Source organism: Oryx dammah, unplaced genomic scaffold (genome assembly GCF_014754425.2).
Source record: "Oryx dammah isolate SB20612 unplaced genomic scaffold, SCBI_Odam_1.1 HiC_scaffold_2, whole genome shotgun sequence".
Classification (NCBI taxonomy): Eukaryota; Metazoa; Chordata; class Mammalia; order Artiodactyla; family Bovidae; genus Oryx; species Oryx dammah.
Window position 1 is genome coordinate 232,377 of NW_024070186.1, and position 27,875 is coordinate 260,251.

The 27,875-nt window shown below is 47.9% G+C and overlaps 1 protein-coding gene across 1 annotated transcript in view; it reads right to left on the minus strand.

The window, feature by feature from the left end:
• KAT2B (lysine acetyltransferase 2B) overlaps positions 1 to 22,146 on the minus strand; it is a 116,984-nt gene extending 94,838 nt beyond the window's left edge. Inside the window, exons 1-5 of the mRNA XM_040235472.1 lie at positions 22,061 to 22,146; positions 18,106 to 18,277; positions 17,662 to 17,887; positions 12,920 to 12,982; positions 3,785 to 3,960 (exon numbers count right to left, since the gene is read on the minus strand). Of these exons, the coding sequence (XP_040091406.1) occupies positions 3,785 to 3,960; positions 12,920 to 12,982; positions 17,662 to 17,887; positions 18,106 to 18,277; positions 22,061 to 22,146 (723 nt within the window). The remainder of the gene's footprint in view (positions 1 to 3,784; positions 3,961 to 12,919; positions 12,983 to 17,661; positions 17,888 to 18,105; positions 18,278 to 22,060) is intronic.
• Between the last annotated feature and the right edge of the window lie 5,729 nt (positions 22,147 to 27,875).

Genomic DNA, 27,875 nt, shown 5'->3' on the forward strand with positions numbered 1-27,875 from the left:
GGGTGGAAAGGGAGGGGGACCCGGGCACCTGCCGGCCGCCCCCCCTCCAAGCCGTCCCCGCGGGGGCGCAGGCGGAGAGACGCGCCTCTCTCTACTCCAGTCCGCCCTCCCTCGGAGCCGGGCAACTTCCTCCACCCTAGCGGGAGCCCGAGGGAAAAAAACATTTTTGAAAAGTACCCGTCCACGCTAATCCTTTTCTTTGTTGCTAATTCACCAAAATAAAGGCGTGATGTTTTGCGTGTCTCTTTGCAGTTCCTTTGCCTTCCAAGGTCTCTCTTTTAATCCAGAACGCTTCCAGCCTATAAGCGATCTCTGGATCCCATCCGGCAGAGAAAGGGAAAGACGGTTAATCGATATTTTCTGACATTTTTTTCGAAAGGGCTGGTTGTGGAAAGAACGGTCGTCCAAGAAACGCCGTATGAAAACTAAACGCAGGGGGGAGAAGGTGGCTGCTCGGGCTCATCTCTGCAGGTGGGGGTTAGAACCGTACTCCTTTCTATATCCTTCTTTCCCGTAATGTTTCACAGTTTTCAAAACTGATATCACCAGCATGCATATTAAACATGAAAACAATTAGGCAGCATCCAAAAGAATGTGTTCATTCTGGCCTCAAACTTAAAAAAAAAAAAAAGCTCAACTCAGCGTTTTCAACTTTGTTGAGACTGTCGCAGACTACCGTTCCCATGGCTGATGACAAGGAGAGTGGTGGTTAGTAATTCAGAGAATACGTTTCAGTTTTCTTCATTTGAAGGTTGTGCACTTTTGGTCGGCCTTTCCGAAGCAGCTTTTGAAAGCCCAGTGCTATATTTCAAGACCCTCCACAAATGTCCTGCTTTTGTAACGGTCATAATTTTTACATAATAGGGGCCATTAATGTGCGTGTTATCAAATTCTTTGCATACTTTATAGCTCTTGCCCAACTCCAGCCAGAATGCTTGCAGGAATGTGCTTTTCCCTGGAATTATTCCCTCTCCCATCCCGTTTTTTTCCAGTTAATTTTCTCTAGACTTTTTCTAGGTTCTCTGTGTTCTTTCTACTTTTAATACAGAGTGATATATAAAAATGAACTCTATTTTTTCTAAGTTTGTAAATCCAGGGACATTAGACAGCACAAAAGGAAAGGGCCCCTCCCAACTTGAGCCCCAGCGGGTCTGAAATGGTAGACTTTAGTTCCATCAGGACAGTCTCAGCAGGATGTCTTAAAGGCTGCGATCCCATGAGCAAAGTCCAACATCATGATGTCAGCAGATATTGCAAGGAGCTTAGGTTCCACGTGGCGGCATTTGTCAAACTGATGGTCCCCTTGAGATCTGTGCATTTCACTGGATAAAAATATCCTTCATATATTTAAAAAATTATAAATATTTTTTAAAGAAATCAAAAATCGTAAATATTAAAGTCTAGTTGGTGGTTCTCCTGCTGAAAGTTTAGGGACACAGTGTCCTGATATATACCGTGTGCTTTAAGAATCATTTAAAAAAAAGGTGGATTGATCCATCTGTGAATGCACAAGCAGATCAGATAGTTATATAAGATCAAACCAGTTGAGTGAATGTAGAATCTAGACAGTAGGTATATGAGTGTTCACTGCAATTTTTAAATCTCTGTACGTTTGAAATTTTCATCATAAAATAGTGGCGGGAAACCCAGCATCAATATTAACTTTGCCCATCAACTCTCCCTCCCGAGCTGTCCCCAGAATTCAGGAGGCAGGCTATTTCCAGGATGTTTTGGAGCAGAAGAAAATAACCTCATTTCGGCCTACCCTGAAAACCATCACTGTCCGAGTGGTGAATCGCTTGTGACATCCACTGAACAGTATTTTTCATTATTTCCCCGCTCAGAGCGCCCAGATGACATTCTGCCTTAGGCTGAAGGCCCACAGTGTCAAGGCCTGCTTCCAAATGTGTTGTAAGCACCAGGCCGGTACAGTTCAAGGGCACAGGATCCAGGAGGCTTGCTGCGTCTACATAATCAGGCGCTGTGAGCATTTAGGAAGCACCCGGGTGCCATCCTTTAATGAAGACAGCACCAAGAAACTAAAAGGCAAGGTTTTCAATTAGAAAGAATCCACAGCTGTGAAAGGACGTCGATCTAGAACGTAAATCTCACGCCCCGGGGCCCTGAAAAGAAAGAAACGTTGGACTTAAGAACTGAGCCAGGGATTCGCCCGAAAGGCTGGTCCTGCTGACGGCCCTCTCGCTTCCTGACCAGTAACAGCCAGAGTCTCGGCGGTCCTGGAGCTGATGACCCCGCTCGACCGCGCCCCGCTCCCCCGCCCTCTACAGCCCCTCCGCCAACTGGCTCGCCCGCGGCCTCCTGAGATCTGCAGTTCCTCAAACTGCAATTCCCCTTCCATTCCCAAGTAATCTCACTTTCTGGTAGTTCCAGCTTGCCTCAGTTTACCTCTTTATTTAGTCTGACACGACTGGCTGAAGGAAGAAAACCACAGTTAGGAAAGAAAAGGCTTGGAAAAAAGGATTTGAGGGAGCAGGTCACCGTCTAGAAATTACTTCTGGCTTATAAATACTGTAGAATAGTATGCAGCTGTCCCCAGTGACCTTTACACAAGGACAGGTAGGTGAAAGTGAAGTGAAGTCACTCATGTCTGTCCGACTCTTTGCAACCCCATGGACTGTAGCCCACCAGGCTCCTCCATCCATGGAATTTTCCAGGCACGAGTGCCATTTCCTTCTCACACAAGGGTAATAGGGTTGGTAAATGTCCAGAAATATTGCTGAATGAACCCTGTACAGGATAATACCATCTGGTAAAACCAAACTCACACTGCAGCTTCCCTGACTGTCCAGTGGTGAAGACTCCATGCTGCCACTGCAGGGGCACAGGTTCCATCCCAGGAGGAGGAACCAAGATTGCACATGCCTCGACGCATGGCCAAAAGCAAAACAAACTCATGCTGGCATACAAGCACAATTCTGTCTGTGTCCAATCAGTGCATTTAAAAACACAAAAGCAAAACAAAGACCTAGAAAATTTGCAGCCATTGCAGCCAGCTTCTAAATGGAGCGGCTGTTCACTGGACTCCTTCGAGAGTAAAGCTTCTTTTTCTCATTAAAAAAAAAAAAAGATTTGTCTTTAATCAAGGGATAATTGCCTGGCAGTATTGCACTGGTTTCTGCCACATGCCATCTTCTCCCCGTTTTCCTTTTCCTGTAAACTCAGCCTCCAGTCTGTTCACCTCCGCCTCCACGCTGCTGTTGTTTCGTCGCCGCTGCTGTTGTTTCGTCGCCAGGTTGTGTCTGCCTCTTCTGTGGCCCCTCGGACTGGCGCCCGCCACGCCTCTCTGCCCGTGGGCTCTCCAGCAAGGACGCTGGAGCGGGCTGGCATTTCCTTCCCCACTCTGTCTCCATGGCTATCACCTATTGCCCAGGCCACTGGCAACTTCCCTTCTGGTCTGTCTGCTTTTGCCCCTGTTCTACCACAATCCCCTCTTCACAGCTGAGCTTTCAAACTGTAAATGCAAGCCTGATCCCACAACCCCCTGCTTGAAACCCCCCCATAGCTTCTCATAACATCGCAAATACACTCTCAAACCCATAACCGGATTGGTGAGGGCCACCTCTCTGGGCCCTTCTCCCAAATGAGTGGTTTAGGTCCAAAAGCTTTTTCTGCCTCAGGGCCTTTGCATTTTCTGTCTGGCCTGACACCCTCCCCCAAACAGCGCGGCTGGCCCCTGTTCATCCAGGATCCTTTGGCTGGAGACACCTTTCCATCCAAGAAAGGCAGGTTCGGGACCATCAGTCGCTGCTCCAACATCTAGTACCTTTGGGCCATACTTCTTCCTACTCAGCTTCTGTAAAACACCAACCCTGAAGGCCACAAGCGGGTCAATGCTGTTCCCACCAAGCGCGCGTCTCCTCTCCAAGGGCTGGGTCTGCACCAGGTCGCAGAGCAGGTGCCCGGTGACTGGAATCGTCCCTGCCAGCACAGCCACCTGCTCTGGAGACAGAGGCTCAACAAGAGTGTAAGATGAAGACCGGGCAGGCAGAGGCCTTAGCGTGGAGATCCTTGGGCCAGCTTCCCGCTGGAGAAAGTGACTGTGATCACTGGACTTTTATTTTAATAACCAATAAAATAAAGAAGAAAGAGAAGGAAATGGCAACTCACACCAGTATTCTTGCCTGGAAAATTCCATGAACAGAGGAGCCTGGCAGGCTACAGTCCATGGGGTCACAAAGAGTCGGACACGACTGAGCACATATATAATAAAATAAAATTTATCCAAGGAAAAATCATTGAAAAATAATCACCAAATGAGTCCTAGGATGGGGAGACGTAAAATCTCCTTCCTTGGTTCTCAAGCATTTTTGCAATTAAATCATGATTTCCAGTGTGAGCCTTAACTATGCCCTAAATACCATTAGTGCTAAGTTTTATTCATTTTTTTATGTGTTCTTAATAGAAATTTTCATATCTAATGTTGGGGAAGTCATTCAGCTGTGTCCAACTCTTAGCAACCCTATGGACTGCAGCCTACCAGGTTCTGCCATCCATGGGATTTTCTGTGTTTGGCTGAGCATGGCCTTTGAAAAGAGAGAGAGTTTTTCCCTTTTGGTTTTTTTGTTTATAATTACTAATACATACGCCTGTTTTACCAACCTACCTATCATGTACAATAAAGGGCAAGTAAGTAAAAGAAATAAAGTTTCCTTTTTCTGAACTCCAGCTAAATGACTGACTGCTTATCTAAAGCAATATGTGAATATTTATCTCTTTGAGCAACTTCAACATTATATGACAAAATCAAATTTCCAAAGAACTAAACTTTGCTGTGACCTACATTTTCTGTAAAAAGTCTGAATATCATGAATTTTACTAATGTTAGTGCCAGAGCATTGTAAGAGGGAGTCTGATTCTCAAACTCTATAAAAATGTTCATACACATAACTTCACAGATTAAGAAAAAGATTGTATCAGGACAGGTTTCCCAGTTTCAGCTCAGTTCAGTCGCCCAGTCGTGTCCGACTCTTTGCGATCCCATGAACTGCAGCGCGCCAGGCCTCCCTGTCCATCACCAACTCCCGGAGTTCACTCAGACTCACGTCCATCGAGTCCGTGTTGCCATCCAGCCATCTCATCCTCGGTCGTCTCCTCCTCCTGCCCCCAATCCCTCCCAGCATCAGAGTCTTTTCCAATGAGTCAACTCTTCCCATGAGGTGGCCAAAGTATTGGAGTTTCAGCTTCAGCATCAGTCCTTCCAAAGGATACCCAGGACTCCTTTAGGATGGACTGGTTGGATCTCCTTGCAGTCCAAGGGACTCTCAAGAGTCTTCTCCAACACCACAGTTCAGAAGCGTCAATTCCTCGGCGCTCAGCCTTCCTCACAGCCCAGCTCTCACGTCCATTAAGAAAGAGCTTGTATCAGGACCGGCTTCCCAGTTTAGGGTCTCCCTATCAAGGGACCTTATCGGCGAAGGCGATGGCGCCCACTCCAGTGTTCTTGCCTGGAGAATCCCAGGGACGGGGGAGCCTGATGGGCTGCAGTCCATGGGGTCGCACAGTCGGAAACAACTGAAGTGACTTAGCATATCAAGGGAAAGTCTGTGTCTTCAGTTCCATAATCTTAAGTCCTGGCTGGCTGACCCTCTGGGGCTAAAATCAAAATCCAGAGGGGAGTGTTTCAAAATTTATAAAAGAAGCAAGCACTTTGGCTGAAGAAAAAAAAACAAAAACTACGTGAGGCTGGTAACATGATCCCCCCAAAGCACAAAGCTGCGCACGTTGTTATAGAAAAACATGGGGAGTGATTGAATATCTGCGTGTTCACCAACCACATTTTCTTAATGTGTTCATTTGCCAGAGAGATGTGTATTATTAGTTTAAGAAATCATGGGCCTCGGTGGCGGGCCAGTGGTTAAGACTCTGCGCTTCCACTGCAGGGGGCCTGGACCCAGCCCCTGCTCCAAGAGAAGGTCCCCCAAGCTGCACGGCCGAGAAGAGAAAAATAAAGACGTCCTCCTTCCTCGCTGCTTTCATCTCATTCCCCAAGCGCCCGCCTCCCCAGAGGTAAACACTCTAAGGAAGGCCGCGTCCTTCTCCTTCATGTGTTTTAGCATTTACGGAATGAAGCCTGTAGACAACGGTTAGATGCACCTTCACTCTGCAGGCCTAGATCCAGGTACTTGAGGCTTTGAGGGTCAGTCTCTAGCAGAAGCACTCAGCTCTGCCAATAGTGTTCTGGGAAGGAACTAAGCAGGACGTCCGCACGTTTTCACTCCTGGCCACCAGTCACGTCTTTCTTCTTGTCTAGAATACTCGGTCCACATTTTCTATGACAAAAAGCAACTTTTCACTTTACCACAATATATTTGTTTGCTTGTATTTCTTTTTCTTTGGGATGGTTTTAGTCATCACCTCCTGTACAATGTTACGAACCTCCATCCATAGTTCTTCAGGCAGTCTGTCTGCCAGATCTAGTCCCTTGAATCTATTGCTCACCTCCACTGTATAATCATGAGGGATTTGATTTAGGTCATACATGAATGGCTTAGTGGTTTTCCCTACTTTCCTTAATTTGAGCCTGAATTTTGCAATAAGAAGCTGATGACCTGAGCCACAGTCAACTCCAGGTCTTGTTTTCGCTGACTGTATAGAGTTTCTTCATCTTTGGCTACTAAGAATATAAGCAATCTGATTTTGGTACTGACCATCTGGTGATGTTCACATGTAGCATTGTCTCTTATGTGGTTGGAAGAGGGTGTTTGCTATGACCAGCGTGTTCTCTTGGCAAAACTCTGTCAGGCTTTGCCCCGCTTCATTGTGTTCTTCAAAGCAAAAGAAGAGAAAAGAAAAAGAGAGAATCGAAAGACAAAGGAGAAAGGGAAGGCTATGCCTAACGAAATGCAGACTTCCAGAAAATAGCAAGGAGAGATAAGAAAGCCTCCTTAAGTGACCAATGCCAAGACTAGAGATCTCTTTAAGAAAATTGGAGGTACCAAGGGAACATGTCATACAAAGATAGGTACAATAAAGGACAAAAACAGGAAGGACCTAACAGAAGCAGAACAGATTAAGAAAAGAAAAGGTGGCAAGAATACACGGAACTGTACAAAAAAGCTCTTAAGGACCCAAACGACCATGAGCCAGATATCCTGGAGTGTGAAGTCAAGTGGGACTTAGGGAACTTCACTACAAGCAAGGCTAGTGGAGGTGATGAAATTCCAGCTGAGCTATTTCAGATCTTAGAAGATAATGCTGTTAAAGTGCGGCACTCAATATGCCAGCAAATTGGGAAAACTCAGCAGTGGCCACAGGACTAGAAAAGGTCAGTTTTCGTTCCAATCTCAAAGAAAGGCAATGCCAAAGAATGTTCAAATTACCATACAATTGCACTCATTTCGCATGCCTGCAAAATTATGCTCAAAATCCTTCAAGCCAGGTTCATCAATATGTGAACCTTTAACTTCCAGAGGTTGAAACTGGATTTAGAAAAGGCAGAGGAACCAGAGATCAAATTGCCAACATCTACTGGATCATAAAAAAGGTAAGGGAATTCCAAAATAACATCTACTTATGCTTCATTGACTATGCTAAAACATTTCACCGTGTGGACCACAACAAGCTGTGGAGTATTCTTACTGAGATGCGAGCACCAGACCACCTGACCTGCCCCCTGAAAACTCTGTGTGCAGGACAAGAAGCAGCAGGTAGAACCGAACAGGGAACAACAGACCGGGTCCAAATTGGGAAAGCAGTGTGTCAAGGCTGTGTGTTGTCACTCTGCTTATCTAACTTCTATGCAGAGTACATCATGAGAAATGCCGGGGCAGATGAATCACAAGCTGGAATCAAGATTTCCAGGAGAAATATCAGCAACCTCAGATATGCAGATGACACCACTTTAATGGCAGAAAGTGAAGAGGAACTAAAAAGCCTCTTGATGAAGATGAAAGAGGAGAGTGAGAAAGCTGGCTTAAAAATCAACATTCAAAATACTAAGATCGTGGCATCTGGTCTTATCACTTCAGGGCAAATAGATGGGGAAAATGAGGAAACAGTGTCAGATTTCATTTTCTTGGGCTCCAAAACCAATGTGGACGGTGACTTTAGCTACAAAATTAAAAGACACTTGCTCCTTTGAAGAATAGCTATGACAAACCTAGACAGCATATTAAAAAGCAGAGACATCACTTTGCCAACAAAGGTCCGTCTCATCAAGGCTATGGTTTTTCCAGTAGTCATGTATGGATGCGAGATTTGGACTATAAAGAAGGCTGAGTGCCGAAGAATTGATGCTTTTGAACTGTGGTGTTGGAGAAGACTCTTGAGAGTCCCGTGGACTGCGAGATCAAACCAGTCAATCCTAAAGGAAATCAGTCCTTAATATTCACTGGAAGGACTGATGGTGAAGCTGAAGCTCCAGTACTTTGGCCACTTGATGTGAAGAACTGACTCATCAGAAAAGCCCCTGATGCTGGGAAGACTGAAGACAGAAGGAGAAGGGGGCGACGGAGGATGAGATGGTTGGATGGAATTGCCGACTCAATGGACATGAGTTTGAACAAGCTCTGGGAGACAGTGAAGGATAGAGGAGCCTGGTGTGCTGCAGTCCATGGGGTTGCAAAGAGTCGGACACATTTGCTTGCTAGGGCTGCTGTAACCAAGTGCCTCCAACTGGTGGCTCAGCCCGCAGGCCTGTCTCCTCACAGTGCTGAAGCCGGAAGTCCAAGATCAAGGTTCCAACAGGGCTGGTTTCTCCTGAGGCCCCTCCATGGTGCCTAGCCGGTGTGTTCTGCCTGTGTCCTCTCATGCTCTTCCAGCTGTGTGTCCGGGTCCTAATCTCCTCTTCCTGTAAGGATCCAGCCATGGTGGCTGAAGGCCCAGCCCAGTGACCTCATTTAGGCTTGTCTCTTAAAAGATCCCGTCTCAGAGGATAATCTCATCGAGGGTACTAGGGTTTAGGACTTTACCATATAAAGTTTTTTTGAGGGGGGCCCACAGTTCAGTCCATAACATGCAGGACAAAGTTAATTAACATATTTAACAATTTATGCCAACTGTTTAAAAACTTTTTCTTTTGTATTGAGGTATAGCTGATTAACAATGCTGTGGTAGCATCAGGTGGACAGCAGAGAGACTCAGCCGTACATACGCACGCATCCCTTCTGCCCTGAAAGCCACCCCCCCCCCCAGGCTGCCAGAGAACATCGAGCAGAGTTCCCTCTGCTGTATGTACAGTAGGTCCTTATTGGTCCATTTCAAATACAGCAGTGTGTACACATCCATCTCAAACTCCCTAGTTATCTCTTCCCTCTATCCTTCCCCGGTATGCCAACATATTTTAACAAAGCCCATGCTCCCTGTTTCTTGCACGATATGCCTTCAGTCTGGATTTGCCTTTTCTTTTCTTGCTGAACCTGTTGTTTACAGGTCTCTCTGTCTTCTAGTGAAGGAAGGCCTCAAGTCTAGAGGCGGTGAGACATTTCCATCCGTGTTGCTGCAAATGGCATTTTTTTCATTCTTTTATTTTAATGAGTGATCCTTCATTTTATAAATACATACATATTCTTGGACAGAGAAAGACAAATATCATATGGTAACACATACGTCTGGAGAAGGAAATGGCAGACCACCCCAGTGCTCTTGCCTGGAGAACCCCAGGGATGGTAGGCTTCCCTAGTTGCCAGATGGTAAAGAATCTGCCTGTGATGCAGGAGACCTGGGTTCGATTCCTGGGTCGGGAAGATCCCCTGGAGAAGAGAATGGCACCCACTCCAGTATTCTTGCCTGGAAAATTCCATGGATAGAGGAAACTGGCAGGCTAGAGTCCTTGGGATCTCAAAGAGTCAGACACAACTGAACAACTAACAGACATCACATATGCAGAATCTGAAAACCTGATGCAAATGAGTTTATTTACAAAACAGAAACAGATGATAGACGTCACTTAGTGTGATAACCTCTAGGTCCTGCCATGATGCGGCAAATGGCATTGCTTCATTCTTTCTTTATAGTTAATAGCTCATTTTGTGTTTATGTATATATATATATTTACATATCAGAGAAGGCAATGGCACCCCACTCCAGAGTGTACTCTAGTCTGGAAAATCCCATGGATGGAGGAGGCTGGAAGGCTGCAGTCCATGGGGTCGCTAAGAGTCAGACACAACTAAGCGACTTCCCTTTCACTTTTCTCTTTCATGCACTGGAGAAGGAAATGGCAACCCGCTCCAGTGTTCTTGCCTGGAGAGTCCCAGGGATGGGGGAGCCTGGTGGGCTGCCGTCTATGGGGTCGCACAGAGTCGGACACGACCACTTCTTCTTCATCCACTCATTTGTCAGTGGACATTTAGGCTGCTTCCATATCTTGGCAAATAATTGAAAATATTGCTCCTATGAACACTAGGGTAAGCACACTGACATTAATTGTCCAGCTTATTGAATTTTCATAAATGCATTTACTTGGCCTCTCCAGATTGATACAAAGAATTTTCCTGATACCCAAGGAGACTTCTTTTTGCTCTCTTCTAGTCAGGACCCTAAGGCAATCTTTATTCTGGCTTCATCATCATCGATTAGTTTTGTAGGTTTTGATCTTCATATAAACACAACCAGAGGGCATGGGCTCTCGTTGTCAGGCATTTTCTGGAATAAACTAATATTATGTGTCTGTTACGTTGTTCCGTGTGCCCATATATTACTTGTTATTGTTGTCTAGTCTTCCATTACATGACTGTACCACGTGTTTATTCCTTCTTTTATTGGTGAACAGTTCCAATATATTTTTTTATTACTACGAATAAAATTTCTAAGACTATTTTTATAATGTCTGTTTGTAGTCATATTGTTGCAGGAAGGGAGACCCGGAAAGCGGGCTCTCCTCTAAGCTCAGAAATGAGTTTTCCGAGGAGACACGTGCTGACAAAGCAGGACGCGTCACTGGGCAGGGGCCCCGGGCGAGAGCCGCGGGGTCAGCGGCCCCGGGAGGACGGCTCTGCGCGCGGCTCGGGGTCCCAGGTGTATGGCGAGGGGATTCGTTTCGGGTCGTCTGTGGCCGATCGTTCTGACCCAGGGTCCCTTCTGGGGGCGCCCTCACCGCTCAGCCAGCGTGGATTCCAGCAAGGAGGGTTCTGGAAGGACACGCGGACTGGCGAGTCCTCTCTTTTGCCCCTTCCCGATTCTTTCGGTTGGTAGTGACTCGTGAGTTCCGTGTTCCTTACCAGGACCTCCTGTTGTAAAGTGACTCATGCAGATGGTCACGGTGGTGCCTGGCCAGGGTGGGAGGTTTCAGTCGGTGTTTCCCCTAACAGAGTAAGCTCATTTCTCCAGGGTGGGGACCTAGGCGAGCAGTTAGTTGCTAGCTCATAGGGAAAGCGCACGTCAGACTTTAAGAGGTCCTGCCAGTTCCCAAAACGACTGTACCAACTTATCCGCCCTCCTCACTGGGCCTTGGTGCCGTCAGTCTGTTTAACTGTCACTGCTGGGCTGGCTCTGCTTTCTTGTGATTTCATTAGCGTTTCCACCGTGTGTAATAGCACTGAGCACACTGTCATTCGTGAACTGGCATTTAGGATATCCTCTGTGGTCAAATAAATGTCTGCTCTAGTCTTTTACCCATTTTAAAATCAGTTTGTCTTTTTTATTATTTGTGGTGGACTTTTAGTGGCTCAGACGATAAAGCGTCTGCCTGCAGTGCGGGAGACCTGGGTTCAATCCCTGGGTTGGGAAGGTCCTTTGGAGAAGAAAATGGCACCCCACTCCAGTATTCTTGCCTGGGAAATCCCATGGACGGAGGGGCCTGGTAGGCTACAGTCCGTGGGGTCACAAGAGCCGGACACGACCGAGCAACTTTGCTTTTTTTTTCCAATGTGCAGCCTAGGTTTGAATCCTTCAAAGGCTATGTTGTTGTTTAGTCGATGAGTCGTGTCTGACTCTTTGGTGACCCCATCGGACTTTGCCCACCAGGCTTCTCTGTCCATGAGATTTCCTGGGCAAGAACACTGAAGTGGGCTCCCATTTCCTTCTCCAGACGACCTTCCCCGCCCAGGGGTCGAACCTGCGTCTCTCTGTCTCCTGCTTTGGCAGGCCAGTTCTTTGCCACTGAGCCCCCGGGGAAGCTCTCTGATGGACATACACGTTGTAAGTCTCTCCTCTTGGTCTGTGACTTCCCTTTGACGCTTAATCGTGTCCTTTAATGGTCGGGAGCTTCCCTTTCAAGATGTAATCTGTCGGTGTTCTAGGTTCTTTGCTTCTGTGTGCCCCATTTAAAACCTCCTTGCCTGGCCCTGTTTGTAAAGGTGCTCTGCTACACACTCTGTGAGCTTTGCCGACCTTACCTTTCACACGTCCATCTTTTTTGCGCCTCAATAAGTTACTGAGTATAGTGTGAGGTGGCTCTGATCACGGTCGTCATCATACTAAACTTTCTCTTTGAATTTTATTTCTAAACCATCGTGTGAGATGTTCGGAGCAAAACGAGGGCCTTATTGCACGGCCTTCTAGCTCAGTCTTCACTGAGAGTTCACTGTAGTATTGCCTTTTAAGAATAGTCTTCACACCCCTATGAAAGATTGCGTGCTGCTTAATTCCTTTTTAAAGCAGGATCACCCTTAGCCTCAGGCAAGAGGAGCCTTATTCTGGGATCCACAGCTCAGAGAATCAGAGTCGTTAACACCCATCTTGTCATTTGTCGGACTTCCCTGGTGGCTCAGACGGTAAAGCGTCTGTCTACAATGCGGGAGACCTGGATTCCATCCCCGGGTCGGGAAGATCCGCTGGAGAAGGAAATGGCAATCCACTCCAGGACTATTGCCTGGAAAATCCCACGGACAGAGGAGCCTGGTAGGCTACAGTCCGTGGGGTCGCAGAGTCGGACACGACTGAGCAACTTCGCTTCACTTTCATTTGTCACTTGGTGTGAACTCCAGACGGTGCAGTTCCGAGGGAGCCGAGCGCGCACCTTCTGCCCGCAGCAGCAAGCCCGCGCTTGAGACGCTGTTCCCCGCATCTCTCGTCCTGGAGCCTGGAAACAGAAGTCGCCCGCATCAGAATACGGAGAAGTTTTGCATCCGAAAGAGGCATCGTTTTGGAATTCAGGAAAGTTTTGAGTGGCAGGAATGCTTAGGTAAGAGAAAAGACAAAGTAATTAACTTGTCAAATCCTCCTCCTGAGCAGGAATGCGGAAGACTCTTGCGTAACAAAGTGCTGTTTCCCAGAGCACCGGGCGCCGCTTCCGGCTTCCCTTTGTCTTCAGTTCGCGGTTCTGAAGCTTCTCTTCCAGGAGACCCGCATTCGCTAATGCCACACACTGCCTGGACATTTCGTAACGGTAAAGAATTCATGTTACCCTAAAATGTATGTGCTTGTACATCTAAATCTTACATCTGGGAAGCATGAAGTAGATTTTCTTTTTCATTAATAGATGAACTTTTGAGTGCAAAGAATGTGAACAATTTTATAAAATTATTTAAGAAGACATCATTGAATTTTCTATAAAGCTAATAAAACAGCTTATTTTAGTATCTTTGACTAAAAATCTGACAGTGATTATGACTTCACTTTGTTTTTTAGTTTTGAAAGGTCACTTTGCCTATGGTAGAAGAAAAATAGCATTTTTTTAATGTAAAAAATAGTTTTAATTAAAAAAAATTTATATTCATGTAATTTACCTTTTTACTATAAACATGCATTTAAATTTTATAGACTTTAAATATAATTACATTTTGACCATATGGTTAAGTATTCATTTGAATTAAAAAAAAATAAGAAAAAAGAAAGTCCACAAGAAAAAGTACTCAGAACATTGTCTGGCAAATGGTGGGTATTCAAGAGATATTAGGGCTCCCTTGCTGCCACCCACACCTTTCCCTCCCTCTTTTTAAACTTGACATCAGATTAAACATCCTTTCCTTCCCTCTTTTTTTCTCACTCTCACGTATCCTATTTGGAACTTGGTTGCCTTATGGAAACAAGCCTAAAATTTGGAAGAAAACAGAGCCAGCAGAATTGACAGGAGACCTTAGAGGAGTCTCGCTATGGCTTAATTAAAAGCTCAATTGTTAGAGATGACCAGTTCTCTTTGCAGAATTCTGACCTACAGCATAAGTCGGGCGCTCCCTAGCCTGGTGAGCCGTCTTGGGCATCCCAGAGATACGGGTCTGATGAAAGGAATCTAACTGATTCTTACTAACCATTGGATTTACAAGTTGGGCTGTGAGTCCTCAGCAAACCGAATGAAAGCTTCAGGAAGTTAGCCCTGCCAGCCACATCCTCACGGCTTTAGGCACACACGTGGAATGTTTTCACAGCTGGAATCCAATTTCTGAGTTGATGTATGAGAAAATCAAATTTGTTGTAGCACTCCACAATAATAAAGGAAGAAAAACGAACAGTCCGGGGCTTCCCTGCTGGCTCAGGGGGTAAAGAATCCGCCTGCAGTGTGCGACACCTGGGTTTAATCCCTGGGCTGGGAAGATCCCCTGGAGGAGGGGCCCGCTTCCCACTCCAGTACTGCGGCCTGGGAATCCCATGGACAGTCCGTGGGTCACAAAGAGTCGGACACAACTGAGCAACTTCCACTTTCGCTTTCAACCAACAGTTCAGGTACACTTGGCACACGACAGGCACTGCGTTAGCCCATTTCCGCCAAGTGTCCCATCTGCTCCTTACCTGGATGTGCAAGCCACTACAGTATCCGCAGCCCAGGGATGAGGACCTGGGCGTTCAGAGGGGGCACGGAACGGAGACCAGCCTCCCTCTTGTTCTTAATCACTGTACTTTCAGATGATGACGATGGTGGCTACCGCTTTGCTTTTAATTTTGATCAGAGTATAGTTGATTTACAATGTCGTGCAAGTTGCAGGCGTACAGCAGAGTGAATCAGTTACACAGTCACATATGCCCACTCTTTCTAAGACTCTTCCCATATAGGTTATTGCAGGACATTGAGTGGAGTCCCCACGCGCTATGCAGTAGCTTCCTGTTGGTTATCCTCTGTGCATCATGTACAGGAGCGTTTATATTATTATAGACAGTATAAGACATAGTCGTGTTTATATGTCAGTCTCAATCTCCAAGTTTATCCCTCATCCCCCTAACCCCTCGGGAACTATAAGTTCATTTTCTCCATCTGTGACTTTACTTCTGGTTTGTCAATAAGTTCCTTTGTACCCTTTTTTAAGATTCCAGATATAAGTGATATCATATATTTGTCTTTCCTTGTCTGACTTACTTCACTCGGGATGACAGTCTCTGGGTCCATCCATGCTGCAGATGGCGTTATTTCATTCTTTTTGTGGCTGAGTAATGTTCCAGTATGTATGTGCGCCACGTCTTTATTCATTTCTCTATCAGTGAGCATTAGGTCACTTCCATGTCCTGGCTCTGATAAGCAGTGCTGCAGTGAACATTGGGGTAGCATGTATTTGGGGGGATTATGCTTTCCTCTGGATATATGCCCACTCCAGTGCTCTCGCCTGGAAAATCCCATGGACGGAGGAGCCTGGTGGGCTGCCGTCTATGGGGTCGCACAGAGTCGGACACGACTGAAGCGACTTAGCAGCAGCAGCAGCAGCAGCTGGATATGGAGCTGGGATTAGGAGTGGGATTGCCCAGTCGTATGGTATTTCTATTTTTAATTTTTCAAAGAGCCTTCATATTGTTCTCCATAGAGGCTGCACCAGTTTACACTCCCAACAACAGTGTAGGACTGTTCCCTAATAGTGGCTACTATTTCCTGAGGGCTGACTAAGGGCCTAAACATGTGTTATAACAAATTTAATGCTATACAAACCCAAACGGAAGCACTTAGGAGTCCCGTCTATAGGTGGAGACTCTTCAGCGGTGGCACCTGGCCTCACGTGGAACACAGTAACAGTAACCACGGCAGCCTCCGCCCCACCCCTCGTTCCTGTGCAGAAGAGGCTGGTTTTCACCCGAGGTAGCACTAGTCAGTGTAACTTTCTGTGACAATGAAAATGTTCTATGTTAGCACGGTCCAACCTGGTAGCTGTTGACCAGGTGTGGCCACTGAGCGTGTAAAACATGGCCAGTGACACTGAGGAACTGAAGTGTTAACTTGCTGTTACTAGTTAAGTTTAAAGAGCATACCTGGCTGGTGGCTGCCACAGCAGACGGCACAGCTGCAGAGGGTAAGTGCCCGGCGCTCAGGTTCCCAACAGAATCGAAAAGACCCTCACACGCTCCTTTCTCTTAGCTCTGCCGTGGCTCAGCATCTGGGGCCGGGCTCGTCAGACTAGGAGCTGAGGAACAGGGAAGAGGATCAGGGTCTTTCTTACTCCCTTTATTCAAAGCTAATTATCTATAGGGGATTCCCTGGTGGTCCGGTGGTTAGGACTCTGCACTTTTTGCTGCCTGGGGCTCGGGTTCAATTCCTGGTCCGGGAACTGAGATCCCGAAAGCCATGCTCCTGGCCCCAAACAAGCAAAACCATGAACATTGAAGTGCTTGAACACTGGCTTCACATGCGCTTATTTCTTTATTATCTACTACATGCTTGTGGAACTCCCCCCTCAGGCCAGGCGCCTCTGCTTATTCTAAGTCTATGCACTGGCTCTGGTTAAAATGGCAGGCAGGCAGGACTGGAGAGACAGACATTAATTAAATCATCACACAAATGCATCCGTAGAAACTCAAATAAAGGGAAAGTGCCAGGAGTCGTGAACGCCTCCGACAAGGTCAGTGGAATCGTGTGAGGCATCAGAAACGGTCTTCTGCTGGCGCTCAAGTTCAGCTTGTGGAAGTGATGCTTTGGCTAAGAAGCTAAGAATGAGTTAGGATTAACTGAGTGACAAGGAGGGAGAGTCATTCAAAGTGGAGGGAAATGCATGAATAGTCCTGAAGTGTGCAGAGTGTGGCCGTGTTTAAGGGACTTTCAAGAAAGGGGCAGTACGCCTTTTTCTGCTTTTAAAAAATAAGGGATATGGATTTGTAAAATAAGAAAAAATACTGCGTATGTGTGTGTGTCAATAGAGAAACATCCCCTGATGATCACTTTTTACTGAGGGAATTGTAGAAGGGGTGAACAGTTGCTACAACTATGCAGATTGTATAGATGTGCGATGAAAGCATTTGTTTCTTTAAAAACAATAATAAAAACTAAAGACAGGGACCTCAGGGAATTCCCTGGCAGTCCAGTGTTAGCACTTGGGGCTTCACTGCCAACTGCCGGGCTTCCACCTGTGGTCAGGGAACTAAGATCCCACAAGCTGTGTGTGATGCAGCAAAAAAAAAAAAAAAAAAAAAAAAAACCAACACCTGTTTGTTTGTTTGTTAATTAAAAATAAAAGAAAAGGAGGGCCGGGCGAGGAGGGAGGCTGAAGCTTTCCAGGCCCTTCATCTCCCACATGGGGGCTTCTGACCTTTATCCTGAGAGCAGGGGCTGCGTCCTGGGAGGGTTCAAGTAGAGGAGTGATGTGATTGGGAAATAAACTTAAAACCCAAACCAACCAGAAGAAGCTTGGCTTTTCACGAGGGCGACCTGTGCCCTGTTCTCCCCTCCTTCCCTCCCGGACGTGGAGAGCTGGGCCGCCCGCGGGCGAGGGGCGCTGAGCGGCTCTGCCCTCTCGCTCTGCGCGTTCTCTCTGAGTGTTTCTGCTATTCAGGAAATACTGGGCTTTTATGGAAACTGTCAGCAAGCTGCACACTACGTTCTCCCTGCCTGGGGCCCAGAAGGCCTCGCACACTGGCAGGCTGCGCCCGGAGCTGCGATGCCCAGAGGCCGCTCCTGGAGGACGGCTGCTCTCAGGCCCACAGGGGCCCGGCCGCGGCCTGGCTCTGCGTCCGGGAACCTGAGCCGGAGGCGGGGGCGGGCCGGCTCGGCGTTCCCTCCTCCGGCCACCTGTCCACTGAGCCGGGCGTCGCTGGCCAGCCCTCGGGAGGGCGAGGGACGCGCAGAGACTTCCCTCCGCTGGGGGAGAAAGGCAGGGAGGAGGAAAAGGGGGCACAGGACTCACCACGAAGAGGCCCGGACTGACCCCCAGAGCGAATCCCTCGCGTCCTCTTCTTCCAGAACGAACCGATGCTGACCCTGCCTCCCTGGCGCTGTGGACAAGCCACCCACGTGTCTGGCTAACACTCCTGACCTGGAGGTCAGCTCTGCCACTCCCTGGGCGAGGCCAGTCGGGCGCAGAGGTCCGAGTCCGCGCGCGTGAGAGCGGCGCCCGGTGCCTGCCGCAGGGCTGCGGGGCGGGGACGAGGGTGCGCGGCCTGCTCGGAAACCTGCGCCCGCAGCGGCTTCCCCGGAGGCCCGCGGGCCGGGACTCTGCACCGTGCAGTCGGCGCAGCTTCGATCTCTGGCCTGGGAGCAGAGAGCCCACAGGAAAAAGACAAAAAGACGGAGAGAAGGAAGCCCCGGCTCGGTTATTGTCCGCTAAACGTCTGTGTGACTCTCCCCCGCGACCCCCAGCGCCTCACACGCGGAGAACCATCCTGGCCTCTCTCTCCAGCCCCCACTCCCGCGGGTGCTCAGTGTATAAAGGGAGTACTTGCTGCAGACAGCAAAGACTGAGGAATCCTCCTCTTTCCTCCCAGATTGTCGGTCTTTTAATTTCCTACAACCTTTACTGTTTATTTTTACTTCCCTGGTGGCTCAGACGGTAAAGCGTCTGCCTACAATGCAGGAGACCTGGGTTCGACCACTGGGTCGGGAAGATCCCCTGGAGAAGGAAATGGCAACCCACTCCAGTGTTCTGGCCTGGAAAATCCCGTGGACGAGGGAGCCTGGCGGGCTACAGTCCACGGGGTCTCAGAGAGTCGGACAGGACTGAGCGCCTTCACTTTCACTTTTCACTTTACTGTTTATTTAGACATGCCTTGGGAAAATTAAACTATCGGATATACTGCCAGAAAGACATTTTCCTACAACATTTCTACCTACACATACACAGACATATATGTTTTAAATTACCTTTATTTTTAAAGCAGTTTCAGGGCTACAGGAAAACTGAGCAGAAAGCACAGAGGCTTCCCACACGCCCATCACTCTCGCTCGAGACTTATCTGCCGTTAGCGCAGGCCTTTGTTACAGCTGATGAGCAAGTATTGTATTATACGTGATGATTGACAAAGCCCAGTTTAAAGCTTACTGTGTTGTGTAGTATCTGAGTCGTTTTTTTAATTAACTACTTAATTTTACTAATTCACTTATTTATTTTGGCAGCACTGTGTCTTTGCTGCTTTCCGAGGCATCTCTAGTTGCAGTGAGCGCAGTGAGCGGGGCTGCTCCTCGCCGATGTGTCTGGGCTTCTCATCGCAATGGCTTCTCGGGATGCAGAGCACAGGTGCTTAGGCTCAGTAGTTGCAGCTCCCAGACTCCAGAGCACAGCGTTCATACTGTTTATATTGATACATATTCTGAGTTTATCACTTCAGTTCAGTCACTCAGTCGAGTCTATTTGTGACCCCATGGACTGCAGCACTCGAGGCTTCCCTGTCCATCACCAACTCCCAGGGTTTACTCAAACTCATATCCATTAAGTCCTTGATGCCATCCAACCATCTCATCCTCCGTCGTCCTTTTCTCCTCCTGCCTTCAATCTTTCCCAGCATCAGGATCTTTTCCATGAGTCAGTTCTTCAAATCAGGTGGCCAAGTATTGCAGTTTCGGCTTCAGCATCAGTCCTTCCAATGAATATTCAGGACTGATCTCTTTTAGGATGGACTGGTTGGATCTCCTTGAAGTCCAAGGGACTTTCAAGAGTCTTCTCCAACACCACAGTTCAAAAGCATCAATTCTTCAGCGCTCAGCTTTCTTTACAGTCCAACTCTCACATCCATACATGACTAGTGGAAAAATCATAGCTTTGACTAGAAGGACCTTTGTTGACAAATTAATGTCTGCTCTTTAACATGCTGTCTAGGTTGGTCATAGCTTTTCTTCCAAGTAGCAAGCGTCTTTTAATTTCATGTCTGCAGTCACCATCTGCAGTGATTGTGGAGCCCAAGAAAACAAAGGCTGTCACTGCTTCTGTTGTTTCCCCATCTATTTCCCATGAAGTGATGGGACCAGATGCCAAGATCTTCATTTTCTGAATGTTGAGTTTTAAGCCAACTTTTTCACTCTCCTCTTTCACTTTCATCAAGAGGCTTCTTAGTTCCTCTTCACTTTCTGCCATAAGGGTGGTGTCATCTGCATATCTGAGGTTATTAATATTTCTCCCAGCAATCTTGATTCTAGCTTGTGCTTCTTCTAGCCCAGCGTTTCTCATGATGTACCCTGCATAGAAGTTAAATAAGCAGGGTGACAATATACAGCCTTGACGTACTCCTTTTCCTATTTGGAACCAGTCTGTTGTTCCATGTCCAGTTCTAACTGTTGCTTCCTGACCTGCATACAGATTTCTCAAGAGGCAGGTCAGGTGGTCTGGTAGTCCCACCTCTTTCAGAATTTTCCACAGTTTATTGTGATCCACACAGTCAAAGGCTTTGGCATAGTCAATAAAGCAGAAATACATGTTTTTTTCTGGAACTCTCTTGCTTTTTTGATGATCCAGTGGATGTTGGCAATTTGATCTCTGGTTCCTCTGCCTTTTCTAAAACCAGCTTGAACATCAGGGAGTTCACGGTTCACATATTGCTGAAGCCTGGCTTGGAGAATTTTGAGCATTACTTTACTAGTGTGTGAGATGAGTGCAATTGTGTAGTAGTTTGAGCATTCTTCGGCATTGCCTCTCTTTGGGAGTGGAATGAAAACTGACCTTTTCCAGTCCTGTGGCCACTGCTGAGTTTTCCCAATTTGCTGGCATATTGAGTGCAGCACTTTCACAGCATCATCTTTTAGGATTTGAAATAGTTCAACTGAAATGCCATTACCTCCACTAGCTTTGTTCGTAGTGATGCTTCCTAAGGCCCACTTGACTTCGAATTACAGGATGTCTGGCTCTAGGTGAGTGATCACACCTTCGTGATTATCTGGGTCGTGAAGATCTCTTTTATACAGTTCTTTTGTGTATTCTTGCCACCTCGTCTTAATATTTTCTGCTTCTGTTAGGTCCCTACCATTTCTGTCCTTTATTGAGCCCATCTTTGCATGAAATGTTCCCTTTTAATTTCTAATTTTCTTGAAGAGATCTCTAGTCTTTCCCATTCTGTTGTTTTCCTCTGTTTCTTTGTATTGATCGCTGAGGAAGGTTTTCTTATCTCTCCTTGCTATTCTTTGGAACTCTGCATTCACATGGGTATATTTTTCCTTTTCTCCTTTGCTTTTCACGTCTCTTCATTTCACAGCTATTTGTAAGGCCTCTCAGCAGCCATTTTGCTTTTTTGCATTTCTTTTTATTTGGTGTAGTCAATAAAGCAGAAGTAGATGTTTTTTTCTGGAACTTTCTTGCTTTTTCTATGATCCAATGGATGTCATCAATTTGATCTCTGGTTCCTCTGCCTTTCTAAATCCAGCTTGAACATCTGGAAGTTTTTGATTCACGTACTGTTGAAGCCTGGCTTGGAGAATTTTGAGCATTATTTTGCTAGAGTGTGAGATGAGTACAGTTGTGCGTTCATCTGAATTTATATACTTTGTCAGTTATACATGTTGTACATACATTCCCCCCTTTTATGGTGATATCTATATCATATTGTTTTCCAGTCCAAAACATGGATGAGTCTCTGCCTTTATTCATGTTTCCTTTCATGTTCTTTTATTTTTTATAGTTTTTTATACAAATTTTTTCAAATTAGTTTTTTTGCATTAATCATGTAATTCTGTACTGTTACCTCATGTTTTTGTCTATATTTGGGTAAATAGTAGATGTCATTTTAGAAGACACGTGATCGTCCCAGGAATATTAAAGCTTCAGATTCTGAATTGCTCTGCCTCGTGTTCTCTGCCTTTAGAATATCTGCTCATTGATCTGGCTGTGCTGGGCCTTGGTTGCAGCACGTGGGATCTGGTTCCCTGACCAGGGATCGCACCCGGCCGTTGCGTTGGGAGCGCGGAGTCTACTCTCTCCTTTAAGTTGCTTTTTAAACGTGTGTGTCTGTGTACGTACGTGTGTACACATCTACATGGGTGTGCAGGTAAAGCTGACATGGAGCTGATGAGTGAAAGCGAGCACAGGAGGGCCGGAAGTGAACAGAAAGAAACCTGCGGCAGCGGTCCCCGGGAGCGGCTTCCGCGGCCGCGCACGTGCGGGGGAGCGCGGGGAGCGCGGAGCAGCCCCGGGTCGGCATCACGATGGTGGCAGGCGCGCGGCGAGCGTCCGTGCGGTGCGGCGCCCAGTGCTGGGCAGATAGCGCTCATTTCTCATCGGTCAGCAAGGTGCCGAGAAGTACCTGTTTCACCGCCGACAAAACTGGGATCCGGAATAGCAAGAGGACCTCCGAGACCAGCCAGCCAGCAGCAAGCTGGGGCCTGCCTACCGCCCTCGAGCCCTTGCCCCTTCCGCTCCGTGTGTCGACTTTCCGCGGCTGCACAGCCAGCCAGCACCAGCACCCACGAAAGAGACCTAACCGCGCGTGCTCACGTTCATTGTGATGTGATTACACCGAGCAAAACAGAAATAGCCACTTCTCTCGTTAGAGGTAAATGGTTAAATAACCCAGGTAGCATCTTTATATTTGATGTGGAATATAACACACGTTAAAAAGAAGGGGGCTTCCCTTGTGGCTCAGCGGATGAAGAATCGCCCGCAATGTGGGAGACCTGGGTTCAGTCCCCGGGGGGTGGGGGATCCCTGGAGGAGGGAAAGGCCACCCACTCCAGTGCTCTGCCCGGGAGAATCCCATGGGCTGTGTTCTCCCGTGGAGGGAATTCCTTGATGGTCCAGTGATTAGGGCTCTGTGCTCTGACTGTTGCTTCCACACACACAAGAGAAAAGAAATGGGGAAGATTGATAGGTACTGAGCTAGAATATCATCACTGCCCACTAGTGACAGCAAACATTTTTAGTTTAATACTATGATCGTGTTGCAACCTTATTTTTTAAAATATACAAAGCAAGACCTCATGGCGTCTACAAGCGCATTCCTACACAGTTCAGCAGGCTGTACCTTTAGAATTTCTGCAACTGACTCTACACAAATTAAACCTAAATTTCAAAATAGAGCGTGTCTATGTTTTTAGGTACACATATATGAAAATACATAGAACCCAGCCTGGAACAAGTCACATCTAATTTTTGGCAGTAGTAACTTTGGGGAAAGAGAGACCTCTGTTTTTCCTTTACAACTTCTGTATCTTATAAAAAGAAGTACATGGTTTTATTTTTCAATAAAAGAAATAACACAAAATAACCAGTTGATTATTAGACACAATGGACATGAGTTTGAGCAAACTCCAGGAGACAGTGAAGAACAGGGAAGCCTGGTGTGCTGCAGTTCATGGGGTTGCAAAGAGCTGGACAGGACTTCAGTTCAGTTCAGTCACTCAGTCGTGTCTGACTCTTTGCAACCCCATGAACCACAGCACGCCAGGCCTCCCTGTCCATCCTCAACTCCCGGAGTTTACCCAAACCCATGTCCATCGAGTCGGTGATGCCATCCAACCATCTCATCCTCTGTCGTCACCTTCAACTCCTGCCTTCAATCTTTCCCAGCATCAGGGGCTTTTCGAATGAGTCAGCTCTTTGCATCAGGTGGCTGAAGTATTGGAGTTTCAGCTTCAACATCAGTCTTTCCAATGAACACCAGGACTGATATCCTTTAGGATGGACTGGTTGGATCTCCTTGCAGTTCAAGGGACTCTCAAGAGTCTTCTCCAACACCACAGTTCAAAAGCATCAATTCTTCGGCGCTCAGCCTTCTTCACAGTCCAACTCTCACATCCATACATGAGCACTGGAAAAACATAGCCTTGAGTACATGGACCTTTGTTGGCAAAGTCATGTCTCTGCTTTTGAATATGCTATCTAGGTTGGTCATAGCTTTCCTTCCAAGGAGTAAGCGTCTTTTAATTTCATGGCTGCAGTCACCGTCTGCAGTGATCTTGGACTCAGTGAACAACACAAACAGAACTAACAGACAGCAAATATACTTCAGAAGAAAAGCCGCTACTAAGAATCCACGTGGATGTAGACCCATCTTTTCCCTTGCAGAGTATTTCAGGAATATGTTTTCTCTAGTTTTGCCTCTGGAAATAAGCTGCTCTTGAGTCACTTTTGTAAGGAGGTTTTCTTACAACCCTAATCACCAGCAGGCTTGAGGGCTGCATGTGGAGATATGGAGAGATACCCGACCCCGCCCAGGGGCTGGGGCCCAGGGGAGTCAGGACTTACTTGAAGGCGCCGCCCCAGAAACCTTCCCACCTAGACGTGGCCTGGGGCGACGTGGCTGCTGGGAGTGAGTGTGCAGCAGGCCTGCACACGTGGTGCGGGTTAAAGAGCAACTGAAGGCCCAGCTGAAAACAAATTAAAAAAAAAAATCCCCCCCCCAAAACAATTGAAGGGACTTCCCTGGTGGTCCAGGGGTTAAGATTTCTCCTTCCAGTGCAGGGGGCACAGGTTCTATCCCTGGCCAGGGAGCTAAAATCCCACGTGCCTTGCAGCCAAAAAACCGAGACAGAAACAGTATTGGAACAAATGGGATAAAGACTTAAAAACGTCCACATCCAAAAAAAAAAAAAGCTTAAAGCAACCTAATTGAACAGCAAGAAATTCAGATTAAAATAACCAAATACCATTTCTTACCAAACTGGGAAAGAGTTAAGGAGGGGGTTGAGGGCGGCAGTGATGCCGAGGAAGCTAGACGAGTTACCGGAAGCAAGTCTGTCTAGTCAAGGCTATGGTTTTTCCAGTGGTCATGTATGGATGTGAGAGTTGGACTATAAAGAAAGCTGAGCGCTGAAGAATTGATGCTTTTGAACTTCGGTGTTGGAGAAGACTCTTGAGGGTCCCTTGAACTGCAAGGAGATCCAATCAGTCCATCCTAAAGGAGATCAATCCTGGATGTTCATTGGAAGGACAGATGCTGAAGCTGAAACTCCAGTACTTTGGCCACCTGATGGGGAAGAGCGGACTCACTTGAAAAGCCCCTGATGCTGGGAAAGATTGAAGGCAGAAAGGGACGGCAGAGGATGAGATGGTTGGATGTTCTCACTGACTCAATGGACATGAGTTTGAGTGAACTCTGGGAGTTGGTGATGGACAGGGAGGCCTGGCGTGCTGCAGTCCATGGGGTCGCAAAGAGTTGGACACGACTGAGTGACTGAACTGAACTGAATTGAACAGAGGTGGAGCTTGAAGGATTTTATCCCAAGAACAAGGGCACATCCGTCACCAGGCTCAGGCAGCAGGGTCAGCTCTGCGTGCTCCGAGGGGGTCGCGCTGAGGGGAAGAGCAGTCCCCGCCCAGGGGGGTCCTGCAGGCCGAGTGTTTTGGTGCCGAGAGGGGTGATCGCGGCGGGGAGGGGCCCCGTGGGGAGTCGGGGGTGTGATCTCGGCCCGAAGGGGAGGACAGATGAGATGGTGGCGCCCGTGTCAGCTCGGGTCCAGTCAGTAACGCTGAAGCCCACGAGTGACCGAGTGAAGACTTTACTGCTGAAATCTGACCTCCCGCCGTTTGTGGAAGGAGCCTGGCACGCGGACCTCGGGGACGGAGAGGACAGGGGCGGCCCTGACAGCCTGAGGAGCCGAGAAGGCCCAGCTGCGGAGCGGGGACGCTGGCAGGCGAGTCTGCAGGGAGCGTCTGCCTTCAGGGCTCCAGAGGCAGGAGCAGCTGCGGACTCAGCAGCGCTGAGAGCGCCGGACAAGGGGGACGCTGCCAGGCGCCTCTGCGCCTGCGGTCTCGTCGCTGAGCCATGATGGTGCGCAGGGGTGGTGCCCCGGGCTCCCTTCTCAGCCAGCCCTAATCTGGAACTGCAGGGAAAGGGACCCAGGCCAACATTGTCTCCAGCTCAGCGAGTTACCGGTGGAAGGCGACTCTGGAGCAAAGTGTGTGAGAGCTCAGCGGTGGCTGGCTCTTTGCGACCCCGTGGCCTGCAGCCCGCCAGGCTCCTCTGTCCATGGGATTCTCCAGGCAAGGATTCTGGAGTGGGTCGCCACACCCTCCTCCAGGGGATATTCCCAACCCAGGGATTGAACCCAAGTTTCTTGCATCTCCTGAAATGGCAGGTGGATTCTTTTTTTTTTTCCCTTGTTTTATTTATTTATTTTATTTTACTTTATTTTACTTAACAATACTGTATTGGTTTTGCCATTTATCAACATAAATCCGCCATGGGTGTACACGTGTTCCCAATCCTGAACCCCCCTCCCACCTCCCTCCCTGTACCATCCCTCTGGGTCATCCCAGTGCACCAGCCCCAAGCATCCTGTATCCTGCATCAAACTTAGACTGGCAATTCGTTTCTTATATGATATTACACATGTTTCAATGCCATTTTCCCAAATCATCCCGCCCTCTCCCCCAGACCACCTGGGACACCCAGAGGAAAGGTAGTGAGCTCCATTTCGGATGTGTAACTTCGGGTTGACTAGGGTATGTGCCTGTAGTGATGTCAAGTACGTAGCCAGGCTTGTCCAATCTTCAATATGCAAACAAGCTACTCTTGGACTCCAGTTCTAATCCAGCCCAGGGTGAGAAAGTGGAATACAGCTGTGGATTAAGAATCTAGGAAACAGGACTTTCCTGGTGATCCAGTGGTTAAGACTCTCTGCTTCCATTGCAGGGAGGGCAGCTTCAAAGAGCCTGAGAGCTAAAGGTATTGGCCAGGAAGAAGTGGCCTCAGGAAACAAGTCCAGAAGAAGGGGGGGCGGGGTATAACTTTCAAGCGAAGATTTGCAGCAGCAGGATGGAGCAGACAGGCTCTCCAGGACAGGGAGGAAGGCATGTCCTGGAGAGATGGCCCGAGATACCTTTCCCCTGAGTGGGAACACGACTTAATTGACAGTCAATTAACGGACACGAATTGATAGGCACTCCTTTCATTTTTTGGATCTGATCATGCAGGCATAAGGCGGTATGTTCAGTGACTGATCCTTCTTTCAGAAATTTCAAAGACAGGTTTGCTGCTTAGCACACTCTGTGCCCTTATTGCTTCATAGTCCTTCAGAATCAGAGTTAGTTCTGACTGAGGTTCCAGATGACCAGCCGACATTCCACACGAGGGGGTCTGTGAGCAAGTCAGGGGCCTCCCCTGCCATCAACACCTCCCATCAGCCCACTCCTACCGCCACCACTGCCAGGCGCGGAGGCACGGGCCGCGGAGCACTGCTGAAGAGCGGGCGGAGGAAGGTGGCAATCCCAAAGGAGCATGGAGGTGAACAGTGCTTTCAGGTAATTTTTTTTCCATTTGTTTCGGATAACAAATGTAGTTAGTAAACAATTATATCTGCAGTTTCCTTTTCCCTCCAGTTTCTCAGTCGTCAGATGAAGGCGTGACTTCCTGGGAGACTACGTTATGGAAGAGTTTTAGATATACTAAAAGCGCTTCTGTCTCTCTTGAAGTGAAGTGAAGTCGCTCAGTCGTGTCCGACTCTTTGCGACCCCATGGACTGGAGCCTACCAGGCTCCTCCGTCCATGGGATTTTCCAGGCAGGAGTGCTGGAGTGGGCTGCCGTCTCTCCCTTTTCCTTTTTGGCCAGGCCACACAGCATGGGGGAGCTCGCACCAGTGACTGAACTGGGGCCCCTGCACTGGAGGCTCAGAGTCTGAACCACTGGACCGCCCGGAAGCCCCTCTTTGTTTACTCTTATTCTTTTCCTTAAAAGTGTTTTTATTTATTTTTATTTGGGCTGCACTGGGTCTCATTTCTGCCTGTGGGCTTTCCCTGCTGCGGTGAGTGCGAGCTCCTCTCCAGCCGCGAGCAAAGGCTTCTCACTGAGGCGGCTTCTCTCACCGCACAGCGCAGGCTCCAGACGCTCCTAGCTGTGGCTCCTGGGCTCCGCGGCCCAGTGGCAGGGGTGTCTTCCCCGGCTGGGGATCAAACCCGTGTCCACTGCCTTAGCAGGCAGAGTCTTAAGCCCT